Source organism: Muscardinus avellanarius (genome assembly GCF_963383645.1).
Source record: "Muscardinus avellanarius genome assembly, chromosome: 22".
NCBI lineage: Eukaryota > Metazoa > Chordata > Mammalia > Rodentia > Gliridae > Muscardinus > Muscardinus avellanarius.
The window spans coordinates 5,344,009-5,357,688 of NC_137808.1; the positions used below are offsets into that span (position 1 = coordinate 5,344,009).

Below are 13,680 nucleotides of genomic sequence, written 5' to 3' on the forward strand. Positions count from 1 at the left end.
TCCTACCTCCAAGCTATACTCCAGCCCTATTTTTTATTCTTTTTATTTTATTTTATTTTTTTAGGTACTGGGGATGGAACCCAGGGGCCTTCTACCTTAGAGCTCTATTCCCAGCCCTATTTTTTATTCTTTATTTTGACACAGGGTGTCACTGACTTGCAAAGGGCCTCACTAAGTAGCTGAGGCTGGCCTTGAATTGTGATCCTCCTGTCTCGGCCTCCCAAATGCTGGGATTACAAGCATGCGCCACCACGCCTGGCTCCTGGGCCCCTCTTATCACTCCATATCCCCACACTTCCGAATGGCTGTGGGCACTGCTAGAATCCCTTCCTGCATCCTCAATCACTGGACCCCCTTTGGGAGCCCTGGGGCTGCAGGCGAGCAGTCCATCCAAAGGTCCAGTTTGGAAGCTGGCGAATGGGGGAGGGGTGTGGGGCTGGGCTGTGGATAGTCTAGAAGCTTCTGCAGCCCTGGGGTCTAAGATGAAGCCCGGCAGCAGACAGGCCCAGACAAATGCTTGCTATGGAAAGGTCAGAGGTTAAGCTGGGCATGGTGGCCCACGCTTGGAATCCCAACATTTGGGAGGCTGAGACATGACGGTTCGAGGCCAACCTCAGTTACTTTAGTGAGGCCCTTTGCAACTCAGTGAGACCCTGTTTCAAAATTAAGAATAAAAAATAGGGCTGGGGTGTCACGTGGAGGTAGAATGCCCCTGGGTTCCATCCCAGTTTTGAAAAAAAAAAAAAAAGAAAGAAAGAAAAAAAAGCCAGGCATGGTCGTGCACGCTTGTAATCCCAGCATTCGGGAGACTGAGACAGGAGGACTGCAGTTCGCAGACAGCTTCAGCTACTTAGCAAGGCCCTTTGCAACTCAGTAAGATGTTGTTTCAAAAATATAAACTATCTGGGTGTGGTGCCACATGCTTGTAATCCCAGTAATCCCCGTGCTTGGGAGGCTGAGACGGGAGGATCACACAGGTTTGAAGCCAGCCTCAGCTACTTAAGGAGGCTCTCAGCGACTTAGTGAGACCTTGTTTCCAAATAAAATATAAAATGAGTCTGGGAGTGTAGCCCGGGGGTAGAAAGCCCCTGGATTCCATCTCCAGTACCACAAAAAATAAATAAATAAAAATAAAAAATAGGGCTGGAGGTGTAGCTCGAAGGTACAATGCTCCTGGGTTCCATCCCCAGTACTGAAAAATTTTAAAAAGGCCAGAGGTCAGCACAGGTCCTGAGTAGGATGGGACAGGAGTCAAAAGAGGGACACATCAGAAGTCTGTCCGGCAAGGGGGGGGACCAGGAGACCCCCACTCTGTTCCTAACGCATCCAAGCAGGACTCATCTGAGATATAGACGTCTAGATGTTACACGACGCCAAGGTGCCTTCTGAGCCTCCGAACTGGGTGTCTAGGATATGACCTTGGGCTTCAAATACAAAAAGGTCAGAGCAAGGGAAGGTCAGGGCCTCCAGCACCCTGGAGGAGGCTCAGGCACCTCATCTGCCTCCAGTGGTCCCCGAGTGGCTTTGAGAAGCCAGGAAGTCACAGCAGCACCTTCCGGACACCTTGGCAACCCGTGAGTTGGGCGGGGCAGAGGGGCCGGGGCCAGGGCTTCAGGCCTGAAGACAGGCCGTCATGGAACCATTGCAGTTGAAAACCACAGGTCCAGGACTCGCTGGAACAGCTAGAAGCCAGGTTCTAGGGTCTGGCCCTCCATCATCCCGAGTTTCCAAAACCATCTATACTGGAACCCCAAGGTCCCGGGTTCCCAAGGTCCCGGCCTGTTGAGAGCTGGAGATTCTGATTTTTTTTTTTTTTCCAGCATTGGGGATGGAACCCAGGGGCATTCGACCTCCGAGTGATACCCCAGCCGTATTTTTTATTCTTTATTTGGAAACAGGGCCTCACAGAGTTGCAAAGGGTCTGTGAACCATGATCCTCCTGTCTCAGCCTCCCGAATGCTGGGATGACAAGTGTGCGCCACCACGCCCGGCTGAGTCTAATTCTTATCATCCACTCCGTTGACTTCAGGGGTCCCGCCTGTATCCCAGGGGTAACAGTGTCCCCGCGACCTGGCCCCCACACTGTCACCTTCTCGAAGGGTGGCCTTCAACACCCTCTGTCTTCCTCATCTCTCCCTGCTCCCCGTCCTACGGGGGACCTCACATTCGCTCCATAGATAGATTCCGGTGCAAAGAACAGTTTGCTAAGAGGACTGGCGCCAGCTGAGAGCTATGTGCAAAAGAACAAAATACAGAAACCAGGAAGCTAAGGAGGTTGGTGACGGAGCGCGGCTGCTGGCTGACCTGGGCCTGGACAGAGCAAGGAAAAGCAGGAACCAGGACTTTGCTGGGAAAGGGCGGGGTGGGGGAGGGAGACCGCACTCCAGTAGCCGCGCATTTCCCAACCAGAGCCCCCACCCCCATGTTTCTGCTCTAAAATGTCGATTTTTGCAACTCTCTGAATTGCGGGGTGGGGGACTTCTGGGTGGGGGGGGAGGTCTATTTTAGAAACCAGGCTCATCCCCCCGCATCCCCCTTGGGGGTCTGGCTTCATGCCTGCAGTACTCGGCTTTGCCGCTAGGTGGCAGCGCCCACCACCACTGCCACCGACACCACCGTACCTGACTCAGCCACATCAGCAATGTCCACCCCTTGCTCTTGTGCCATGAAGCCCAGGATGGAAAAAATTGCGAAGCCAGACACAAAACTGGTACCACTGTTCAGGCATCCCAGCAGCATACAGTCCCTAAGTTACACATATGTCAGGGAGCAAGTTAATTCACAGCACAAGGAAGCCATGCTCCGTATTTTTCTTTTTTTTCTTTCTTTTAGCATCATTATCCTCCTGTCTAGCGTTCACCGGGCCCGCCGGCGCGAGACTTGCCTGTATGAGTTATATTTGTACTTGTTGTAGCTCCCCAGAGAGGTCATGGCCCCCAGGCAGATGGCGTAGGAGAAGAAGATCTGCGTTCCCGCGTCAATCCACACCTACGGGGCAGGGGAGGTGGTGGGGAGAGAGAAGAGGCGCAGTCAGGGGGGCTTCCTGGAGGGGCAGGCTCTCCGCCAACGGCCCAGGAGCCGACCTCGCACCTAACAGATGAGCCAGTGGCCCGCCCACATCAGCACTGGCACTGTGCTTTTTCTGAGGTGGGTTGCGGGGCCTGGCTGGGGGGAGATCTGGGATTCTGTTTGGGATTTTTTTTCTTTTTTTTTTTTTTTTTTCTACCGAGTAGCTGGGACCGCTGGCGAGCACCCCCCTGCCAGGCCCCAAACTGGACTTTTGAAAACAAACAGATCAGCCGGGCGTGGTGGCGCACGCTTGTCATCCCAGCATTTGGGAGGCTGAGACAGGAGGATTGCGGTTCGCGGACAGCCTCGGCTCCTACTCAGTGAGACCCTGCTTCAAAATAAAGAATAAAAAGCCGGGCGTGGTGGCGCACGCTTGTAATCCCCGCGCTTGGGAGGCTGAGACAGGAGGATCGCACAGGTTCGAAGCCAGCCTCAGCTACTGAGTGAGGCTCTTAGCAATGAAGTGAGACCCGGTTTCCAAATAAAATAGAAAATAGGTCTGGGAGTATAGTCTGGAGGTAGAAGGTGGGGGGGGGTGGTTTCCATCCCCAATACCACCAAAAAAAATAAATAAATAAAAAGAATAAAATAGGGCTGGGGGTGTAGCTTGGAGATAGAATGCCCCTGGGTTCCATCCCCATTACCAAAAAAAAAAAAAAAAAAAAAAAAGAAAGAAAAAGAAAGACAAGAAAGAAAGAAAGAAAGAAAACAAATGGATCCAGATTTGACCCTGGAGTGTCTGTTGTCATAGCTGTAAAATGGGCTCCATTGTTCATTTCCAGAATCTTTGGGGGATGGATATGGCTGCAAAGCTGCCTTCCCGCTCCCACAGGGGAAGGAGGCCCAGAGGGACACTGGCCTTTGGGAGACAGCCGAAAAACCAAGGTTCGGAGGACTGAAGGGCTTCAAATAGGCTCCCGACGTGTCCCAGGGCTCATTCCAACTCCCCAGGGTCCCATGGCGCAGGACCAGAAGAAACTTCAGCGTCTGCCCCTCCTCTTCCAAAGGCGTCACTAATCCTCATGTCTCGTCCCAGGAGCTGAAGCTTGAGCCCCAGGACCCAGCCCTCTCTCAGAAGCCCGGACCGAGGAGGAGACTGGATCATAGATGGCTCCCTTACCTAGCGCAGGGCCTGAGGCAGGCCCTCTGATTGCTGCCTCAAGAGTCCTCCATACAAAAGAATCCAGGTGAAGAGCCGTGCCCGTCAGAGCCCAGTGGAAAAGTACCAGGGCAACACCATAGTTCTCAGAGAACTATGGGTAAGAGCGGCCAGCTGGCCCCTGCCCCCTGCCCTGCGCAGACCCCGTCCCAGATGGAGGGCGGACAGCAGACCCCCGCCCCGGGTTACCTGTGGATCCTCAAGGCGGGTGATGTCGGGGTACAGGTAGAACTTGATGCCCTCGCCCGCACCGGGCAGCGTCAGCCCACGGACCAGCAACACCAGGAGCATTGCAAACGGAAAAGTAGCGGTGAAGTAGACAACCTGCGAGGGGCGAGAGGGATTCAGGAGGTCTGCAGGCAGGGCGTGTTTGTCAGCCAAGTACTTGGGAGGCTGAGACAGGAGGGTCGCAGGTTCAAAGCCAGCCTCGCTGGCTTACGAGACCCTGTTTCCAAATAAAAATATAAAATAGGTCTAGGAGTGTAGCCTGGAGGTAGAAGGGTTCCATCCCCAGTACCACCAAAAATAAATAAATAAATAAAAATAAAATAAGTAAAAAATAAAAGGCTGGCAGGCACATGCCTGTAATCCCTATACTTGGGGGGTTGAGAGAGGAGGATCGCAGGATTGAGGACAGCCTCAGCAAGGAGGAAAACTCATCAACCTAGTGAGACTCTTTCCAAGTAAGAAATAAAATCGGGCTGGGGCGTAACTTGGAGGTAGAATGCTCCTGGGTTCAATTCTCAGCATCTCCCCACAAAATAAATAAAAAGTAATTCATTAAAAATAATTTTAAAAAGAGCTGGGGGTATTGCTCAGAGGTAGAATGCCCTGAGTACAATTCCCAGTACCGCAATAAAATAAAATAAAATAGGGCCGGAGGTATAACTCAGAGGTAGAATGCCCCTAGGTTCCATTCTCAGTCCAAATAAATAAATAAATAAATAAAATTAACATTGATTATGTATTAGGCATCATCTAAGCCCAGAATATGGTACCAGACAGGCTAGAAAACAAATCATTGTTCTTGTTAACCTAAAACTATAGCGGGCAGAGATGGAATGGAAAATTAAATTGAAAATAAGAGATGAGAGCCAAACACGGTGGCGCAGGTTTGTAATCCCAGTATTTGGGAGGCTGAGACCGGAGGATAGTGGTTCGCGGCCAGCCTCAGCTACTTAGTGAGGCCCTCCGCAACTCAATGAGATCCTGTTTCAAAATAAAGAATAAAACATCAGGCCGGGGGTGTCACTAGGAGGTAGAATGCCCCTGGGTCCCATCCTCAGTACCACAAAAAAAAAGTGGTTTCTACAATCTCACCTCCCAGATGTTTTCTTGTCCCAAGCCTCAGTTTCCCCAGATGACATTATTATTATTATTATTATTATTATTATTATTATTATTATTATTATGGTTGAAAGTCCTTACACTCTCCCATGCATGGGTAGGTGGATGTGGAGGGCGAGGGTGGGTCAGGAAGTCAACAGAAGGGGTAAAAAGAAAGAAACCCAGCCAGTCCCCTCCCTTCCTGAGGCCAGGCAGGGCGGCAGGGCGGGCACCCCACCAGCTCCTACCTCTGGGGCCCCGTGTGGTGGGCCACACCCAAGTTGGGAACAATAGCCGCAGACAGTAGCGTGGTGGGGTCCCCAGAGGCCTGCCACTTCAAAGCAACCAGGCTGGGGCCAGAGTCAGGGGCGTGGGACAGTTTGCCTTGTTTCCAAGAATTTACTTCCCAAGCTCCTGGGCAGCAGATCATTGTAGCAAGCACACACACGCACGTGCGACCATGACTGCCTGCATTTTCCAGATGAGAGGACAGAAGCCCCTGTCACCAGGGCTCTCAAGATAATAGGTGCCAGAAGTGGGATTTGAGGCAGCCCCCTCAGGATCCCCACATCTCCTGGGGGTATTGATGTTGCCATCACCCCCAAAACCTGAGACCCACAGACCGCCCTGGTTGCAGCACCCCAGCTGCCTCTTCAGAAAGCCACCCTTGTTTTGCAGACTGTCGCTCAGGAAGAGCCCCTGAGAGCCCTTCTCTCAACTTTTCTGAGTCTCCCCTGGGATCCTCGGGGGAGAAGCTGGTGCCAGGCGCCACCAGGGGGCCGCTGGCGGTGCCCAGCAGGGTTTGCCGCAGGACTTGGTATTTTTCCGCTCTTGCTGGTGGTGAATCAGCAGGGCTCCTCTGAGCCCACAACCCCAAAGCCCTGTGGCCCAGCTTCTTGGGAGACATACAGGACAGCTTCTTCCTCCTCCAATTTGTGTGTGTGTGTGTGTGGGGGGGTACTGGGGATAGAACCCAGGCACATTCTACGTCTGAGTTATACCGCCAGTCCTATTTTTTTTTTTTTTTTTGAGTTACTGGGGTTCCTGGAAACCTTTCTACCTCTGGGCTACACAACCAGACCTTTTTTATATTTTTACTTGGAAACACGGTCTCTTAAGCCAGTGAGGCTGGCTTCGGACCTGTGCGATCCTCCTGTCTCCGCCTCCCAAGCGCGGGGATTACAAGCGTGCGCCACCACGCCCAGCTGCCAGTCCTATTTTTAAAAGGGTTTTTGTTGTTGTTTTTGAAACCAGGGATCAAACCCAGAGCACCACACCTGCAAAGCAGGCGCTCTGCCACTGAGCTACATCCCAGCCCCTAGTCCTATTATTTTATTCTTTATTTTGAAACAGGTATTTTCAAAGTTGCAAAGGGCCTCACTAAGTAGCTGAGGCTGGCTGAGAACCTGGGATCCTCCAGTCTCAGCCTCACAAGTACTGGGATTACAAGTGTTCGCCACCACGCCCGGCTTTGATTTTTATTCTTTATTTTTATTTATTTATTTTTTTGGGGGGTGGTACTGGGGTTCCTGGAAGCCCTTCTACCTCCGGGCTACACTACCAGACCTATTTTTACATTTTTATTTGGAAACAGGGTCTCCTAAGCCAGCGCGTGCGGCTGGCTTCGAACCTGCCTGATCCTCCTGTCTCTGCCTCCCAAGCGCTGGGATTACAAGCATGCACCACCACGCCCGGCTATTCTTTATTTTGAAACAGGGTCTCACTAAGCTGCTGAGGGCCTCACTAAGTAGCTGAGGCTGGCCACGAACCTGCCATCCTCCTGTCTCCGCCTCCCAAGCGCTGGGATGACAAGCGTGCGCCACCATGCCCGGCTTGCAGGACAACTTCTGCTACTGCCCTGGAACCCCTGTAGGGCTCAAGGTGTCTCTCTAGTGTCCTGAGCTTGCATGGGGTAAAGAGGGCCCGGACAGTGGTGGTCATCATTCACTCCAAAGATCCAGCCAACACCCCAGATGGGGGTATCACCAGCTCATGTCACACAGGGGGAAACTGAGGCTGGGGCGTGACAGGGATCTGCAAAAAGGCAAAGACGTGGTAGGAGCAGAGCTGAGACCCAAACCAGGTCTGGGTCTGACAGGCTACAAAGACCGGGATGCCGGGGAAGATGGCAGCGGGGACCCGGGTGCGGCACGATCCGCACCCTTCCTGTGTGTGCACCTGTACTTTGTCCCGTTCCTTGGGTCTGTGCTCTGTGGGACAGGGACATGCCTGGCTCGCGCCCCGCCAGCTGCATCCTCAGGCAGATGTAGCAGAGAGGCAGAGAGCAGGCACCCAGGACAAGAGGGGCTGCCCGAGTTCAAATCCCCACTGCACCACCGGCAAGAGCTCAAATCCCAGCTGCGCCACCGGCAAGCCGTATGATGCAAGCTAGGGTAATTTTAAGCCAGGCGTTGTGGCGCTCGCTTGTAATCCCAGCGCTTGGGAGGCTGAGACAGGAGGATCACACAGGTTCAAAGCCAGCCTCAGCTACTGAGTGAGGCTCTCGGGCAATTTAGTGAGACCCTGTTTCCAAATAAAGTATAAAATAGGTCTGGGAATATAGCCCAGAGGTAGAAAAGCCCCTAGGTTCCACCCCCAGTAGACCACTGACTGTTGTGCCCAGCATGCGTGGACTCCATGACATTTGCTGCTACCACCTCTGTGTAGTGGGTTTTTTGATTTTGGAGTTTTGTGTGTGTTTTTTTATTCTTATTTTATTTTAGGAAGTGGCGATTGAACCAGGGGCATTCTGCCTGCAAGCTACACCTCCTCCAGCACTTTTTCTTTTCTTTTCTTTTTTTCGTGGTACTGGGAATGGAATCCAGGGGCATTCTACCTCCAAGCTCCACACCAGCCCTATTTTTTATTCTTATTTATTTATTTATTTATTTGCAGTGCTGGGGATTGAACCCAGGGGCATTCTCCCTCTGAGCTACACCCCCAGCCCTATTTTTTATTCTTTACTTTGAAAAAGGGTCTCACTGAGTTGCAGAGGGCCTCACTAAGTAGCTGAGGCTGGCCATGAACCTGGATCCTCCTGTCTCAGCCTCCCAAATGCTGGGATTACAAGTGTGCACCACCACACCCGGCTCATTCTTTATTTTGAAACAGGATCTCACTGAGTTGCAGAGGGCCTAAGTAGCTGAGGCTGGCTGCGAACCACGATCCTCCTGACTCAGCCTCCCAAGTACTGGGCTTACATGTGTGCATCACCACGCCTGGCTCTTAATTTTTTCATTTTGAAACAGGGTCTTGCTCAGGAGCTGAGACTGGCCATGAACCTGCAATCCTCTTGTCTCAGCCTCCCAAGTACTGGGATCATAGGCGTGCGTCCCTGTGCCGGGCTTGTTACATGAATAAAGCCACCACCTATTCCTGCTTGTTTCAGACCCTTAGGGTTTAAGAATTACAAAAGAAAAAAACTGCAAATAAAAGAGGGAACGACTTGAACTCAGGTCTGAGCCTCCTTGTCTGGGGCCTTAATTGGAATGAAGCCCATCTGCTGCCCGTGGCTCTGTCCCCATGGCGGCCGTGGGCCTGGGCTGCGTCCAGGGCTAGAAGCCTTGGCTGCAAGGCTGGCTGGCTGACGGGCGGGCAGGCAGCCTCCCAGCCGAGCATGAGGAAGTCCAAAGATCTAACTGTTTGTCTTGGCTTCTCTGGGCTGGCTCTGGCCCTGCTATTGTTCTGGGAACCACGCCTGTTACAGGAGGAGGCTGCTGTTGGCTCAGGGTGGGCTGGGGGACCTCCAGCAAGTCACGTCTTCGCATTTACTGTGGCTCTGGATCTATCCTGGGCCCTATACCGTGTCTCAAACCATGCACACTGCGCCTGGTGGACACTGGCTTCCTCTGTCAAGCTGGGGCACCCCATGGGCCTGGGCCACGCACACACCTCAGGGCCTTTGTACCAACTGTGTTTTTTTTTTTCTTTTCTTTCTTTCTTCTTTCTTTCCCTCTCTCCCTTTCTCTTCCTCCCTCCCTCCCTCCCTTTCTTTCTCTCTTTCTCTCTCTCTTCTCTCTCTTTCTTTCTTTCTTTCCCCGGGTCTAGGGATGGAACCCAGGGGCATTCTACCTCCAAGCTACACCCCCTGCCCTATTTTTTTTCTTTATTTGGAAACAGGGTCTCACTGAGTTGCAGAGGGCCTCACTAAGTAGCTGAGGCTGTCTGTGAACCATGATCCTCCGGTTTCAGTCTCCCAAATGCTGGGATGACAAGCGTGCGCCACCATGCCTGTCTACCAATTGTCCTTTCTGCCTGGAATTTTTCCCTCCAGGACCCGACTCTTCAGCGCCTTCATATCTTTGGCTCGAAGTTACCTTCTTAGAAAACACTGACCGGTCACGTTGCTGAGTGCATTGGCATAGGCCTGTGATCTTGGCCACTGGGGAAAAATGGAGGCAGGAGATCTCCAAGTTTGAGGGCAGCCTGGACAACTTAGCAAGACCCTCTCTCAAAAAAAGAAAAAGAAAAAGAAAAAGAAAAAGAAAAAGAAAAAGAAAAAGAAAAAGAAAAAAGAGAAAAGAAGAGAAAGAAGAGTTGGGGATGTAACTCACAGGTAGAGCGACTCTGGGTTCAAATTCAGGACCACAGACACACACCGATGGAGAAGATAAATAAATGAAAATGAAAAAGTAGCCGGGTGTGGTGACGCACGCTTGTAATCCCAGTACTTAGGGAGCTGAGACAGGAGGGTCGTGGTCAGCTACTTAGTGAGGCCCTTTGCAACTCGGTGAGACCCTATTTCAAAAGAAAGAATAAAAAATAGAGCTGATGGTGTAGCTTAGAGGTAAAATGGCCCTGGGTTTTATCGCCAGTACTGCAAAAAATAAATCAATCAATCAAAATAAAGAATAGAAAATAGGGCTGGGGGTGCAGCTTTGGAGGTAGAATGCCCCTGGGCTCCATCCTCAGTACTGGAAAATAAATAAATAATACAAATTCAAATTTAAGAAGTAAAAAAAAAAAAGTTGGGGTGTAGCTTACAGGTAGAGAGCTCCTGGGTTCAAATCCAGTACCACAGACATACACAGATAGAGAAGATAAATAAAAATAAAGTATTATGTGTCATGCCCCAAAGCCAAAGAATAGTACAGGTGACCTGGGACAGCCGCGTTCTCCACTCTACCTGCCTGGCTGGGATGCACCGCTTCACCACAGGCCCAGAAGCAAAGGGGCCCAGCGACCACGGACTGGCACCTCTGAATGCAGAAGCCAAAAAACCAAAAACAACAACAACAAAAAAAACACCCAAAACCCTTTCTTCCTTTAAGTTGACTTCTCTTGGGTAGTTTGCCACAGTAACAGCAAGCTGACTCACATCACGTGGAGGCACAGGACCGCTCCCATTCCAGGACAGACCTACCCCATCTCTGCAACCCTGGGGTCCCGGACCCAACTCAGCAGGTCAAAGGAATAATTATACGTCACTCAGCAGCAGATTCCGCCAGTTACGGCCAAGACTTCTGCTAGTAGCTAACACGCTGGCTAAGAGCGAGAGATTTAATTATCAGCAAACACTTTGCCCAACAACTGACTTCCAGGGAAACAGCGAAAGTCATAAGATGACTCAATTCCGCAACAATCCAAGCCAGTGTGCTGGAGTAAGTTCAGATTATCTGAAGATGAAGATCCAGGGAGCCCCTGACTGGGAGGCAGGTCTGGTCTCCATTTCCCCCAAGCTCTAGGATGTTGTGGACGCCGCCAGTCACGGCCCACAGGGCAGAACCAAGAATCTACGATGACAGCTAATGTCTTGTCAGGGCCGACACAGATGTCTCCCCGCCTCTGATCCCCAGCTAACATCACTTCTAAGTCCAGTATCAGCTAGCAGTCAACACCTTCATTTACTGTGAGCATCTAGCGACAGACAGCAGGGGTGGATGGGAAAATCTTCAGAGAGCCGCTGTTCAATGTCTAGGAATTTTGTGACCTGGTCAGGAACCAGTGGCAACCTGGAATCGGACCATCAAAGTAGCGCATGCTGTAACCGTGCTTTGTCCTGTTTTTTTAGGGGACTGGCTAGCCCTCTCCTAGGTCAGGGCTACTTGTGGGCAGGAAGGCCCACCATAGCAGCAAGAGGTTCTCCCATGGCGGCGGAGGGCTGGGAGTTCATCTTACCTTCCCCGTGGATCTCACGCCTTTCCAAATGCAGAAGAAACAGACCAGCCAGACCAAAAGTAGGCAGAGAGCGAGGTCCCATTTCAGAGAGCCGGGGTGTTCGATTCCGGGTGACAAACTCAGCACATTGCGCCTTCAATGAAGCAGAGAACAAGAAGTCACGGGAGTGCAGGGTCACGAGCCCCACGCTATGGCAGCCAGCATTCGGACCCTGTCCCGGGTGGCCAAGCCCGCCTCTCCAGCCCCGGGACACTCTTTTGTCTTGGGACAGACATGTTGGTAAGTCGAGGAAGGAATGGAAGGCTTGGGGGATGCAGGTGCCACCTCTGAGCTACACCTCCAGGCCTTTTTATGGTTTATTTTGAAACAAGGTCCCGCTAAGTTGCTGGGGCTGATCTCAAACCTGCAACCTTCCAGTCTCTGCCTCTTATTTTATTTATTTATTTATTTGTTTATTTATTTATTTATTTATTTATTTGTGGTACTGGGGTTCCTGGAAGCCCTTCTACCTCGGGGCTACACTCCCAGACCTATTTTTTTTTAATATATATTTTTATTTGGAAACAGGGTCTCTTAAGCCAGCGCGGCTGGCTTCGAACCTGCGCGATCCTCCTGTTTTCGCCTTCCAAGCGCGGGGATAACAAGCGTGCCCACCACGCCCGGCAGTCTCTGCCTCTTAAGTACTGGGATTACAGGCCACGTGTGCCACCATGCCTGGCTGGCAGTTTTCCCTGTTTGGTTGCTGACTCTGAGCATGCTATACAGCCTCCCCAGACCTCAAGTCCCACTCTAAGTTCTCCGTCCCATTCCTCATTTATTTTACCAAACCCTGAGTTTTTCTGAATGTTTCTCAAAAACATTAAGCTTGAAGAAAGCAGCGATTAGCTGGGCATGGTGGCGCACGCTTGTAATCCCAGTACTTGGGAGGCTGAGACAGGAGGATCTGGGTTTGCGACCAGCCTCAGCTACTTAGTGAGGCCCTCTGCGACTCAGTGAGACCCTGTTTCAAATTAAAGAATAAAAACTAGGGCTGAGGGTGTAGCTTGGAGGTAGAATGCCCCTGGGTTCCATCCCCAGTACTGAAAAAAAAAAAAAAATCTAGGGGTGTAGTTTGGAGATAGAGTGTCCCTGGGTTCAATCCTCAAGACCACAAAAAAGAAAGAAAGAAAGAAAGAAAGAAAGAAAGAAAGAAAGAAAGAAAGAAAGAAAGAAAGAAAGAAAGAAAGAGAAGGCAGTGGTCATTTTGGGTATGGGAACAGAACACCCTTCTCTTTGCTGTGGTTTGTAGGGAGAAGCCCACACAAAGCCCCTTCCCATTGGCCGTCAGTGAAAGCCCAGGGCATGCTGGGAAGTGGCCCAAGGCTGCCTGGGAAAAGTTAGCAGTCAGAGGGACTGCCATGTTTCTACACACTGCCCCCTCTCTGCACCCTTCTCAAGACACCCAGCCACTAGACAGCCACTTTTTTTGTGTGGGGGAGGAGGGGGTGCTAGGACAAGTTGGCTAAAAACCCTAAGTCCCCCTCCCCTGAGGCCAGATTCTGATGGAATGAAGCCAAGTGCCATCTGTTTTGGTGTTGCTGGTGGTAGGCTCTGGGTAGTCTCATGGTGCCACACAATGAACCATTATTATTATTATTATTATTATTATTATTATTATTATTATTATTATTTGCGGTTCTAGGGATGGAACCCATTCAACCTCTGAGCTATACCCCCTGCCCTATTTTTTATTCTTTATTTTGAAACAGGGTCTCACTAAGTTGCAGAGGACCTCACTAAGTAGCTGAGGCTGGCCACAAACCACCATCCTCCGGTCTCAAGCCTCCAGCATGCTGGGATGATAAGCGTGCGCCACCGTGCCTGGTTCACAGTGAACCTTTAAAAGTAGGTTTTCTCTGACCCAGCAGTTCCATTCTAAAGATTGTCTCCGGCAGTTCTACCTGGATGGGTAGCCAGAGACAGTGTCCATCCCACACAGTATGTCTTCTGGAGCCAAAGACTAGAATGAC

At 51.1% G+C, this 13,680-nt stretch overlaps 1 protein-coding gene across 2 annotated transcripts in view; it reads right to left on the minus strand.

The window, feature by feature from the left end:
- Positions 1-13,680, minus strand: part of SLC6A6 (solute carrier family 6 member 6) — a gene marked incomplete at both ends in the record, with an annotated part of 39,643 nt that overhangs the window by 16,275 nt on the left and 9,688 nt on the right. For both annotated transcript variants that reach the window (XM_080718019.1, XM_080718018.1), the window contains 4 exons: positions 2,622-2,746; positions 2,885-2,988; positions 4,418-4,552; positions 11,672-11,804. In XM_080718019.1, the coding sequence (XP_080574145.1) occupies positions 2,622-2,746; positions 2,885-2,988; positions 4,418-4,552; positions 11,672-11,804 (497 nt within the window). The remainder of the gene's footprint in view (positions 1-2,621; positions 2,747-2,884; positions 2,989-4,417; positions 4,553-11,671; positions 11,805-13,680) is intronic.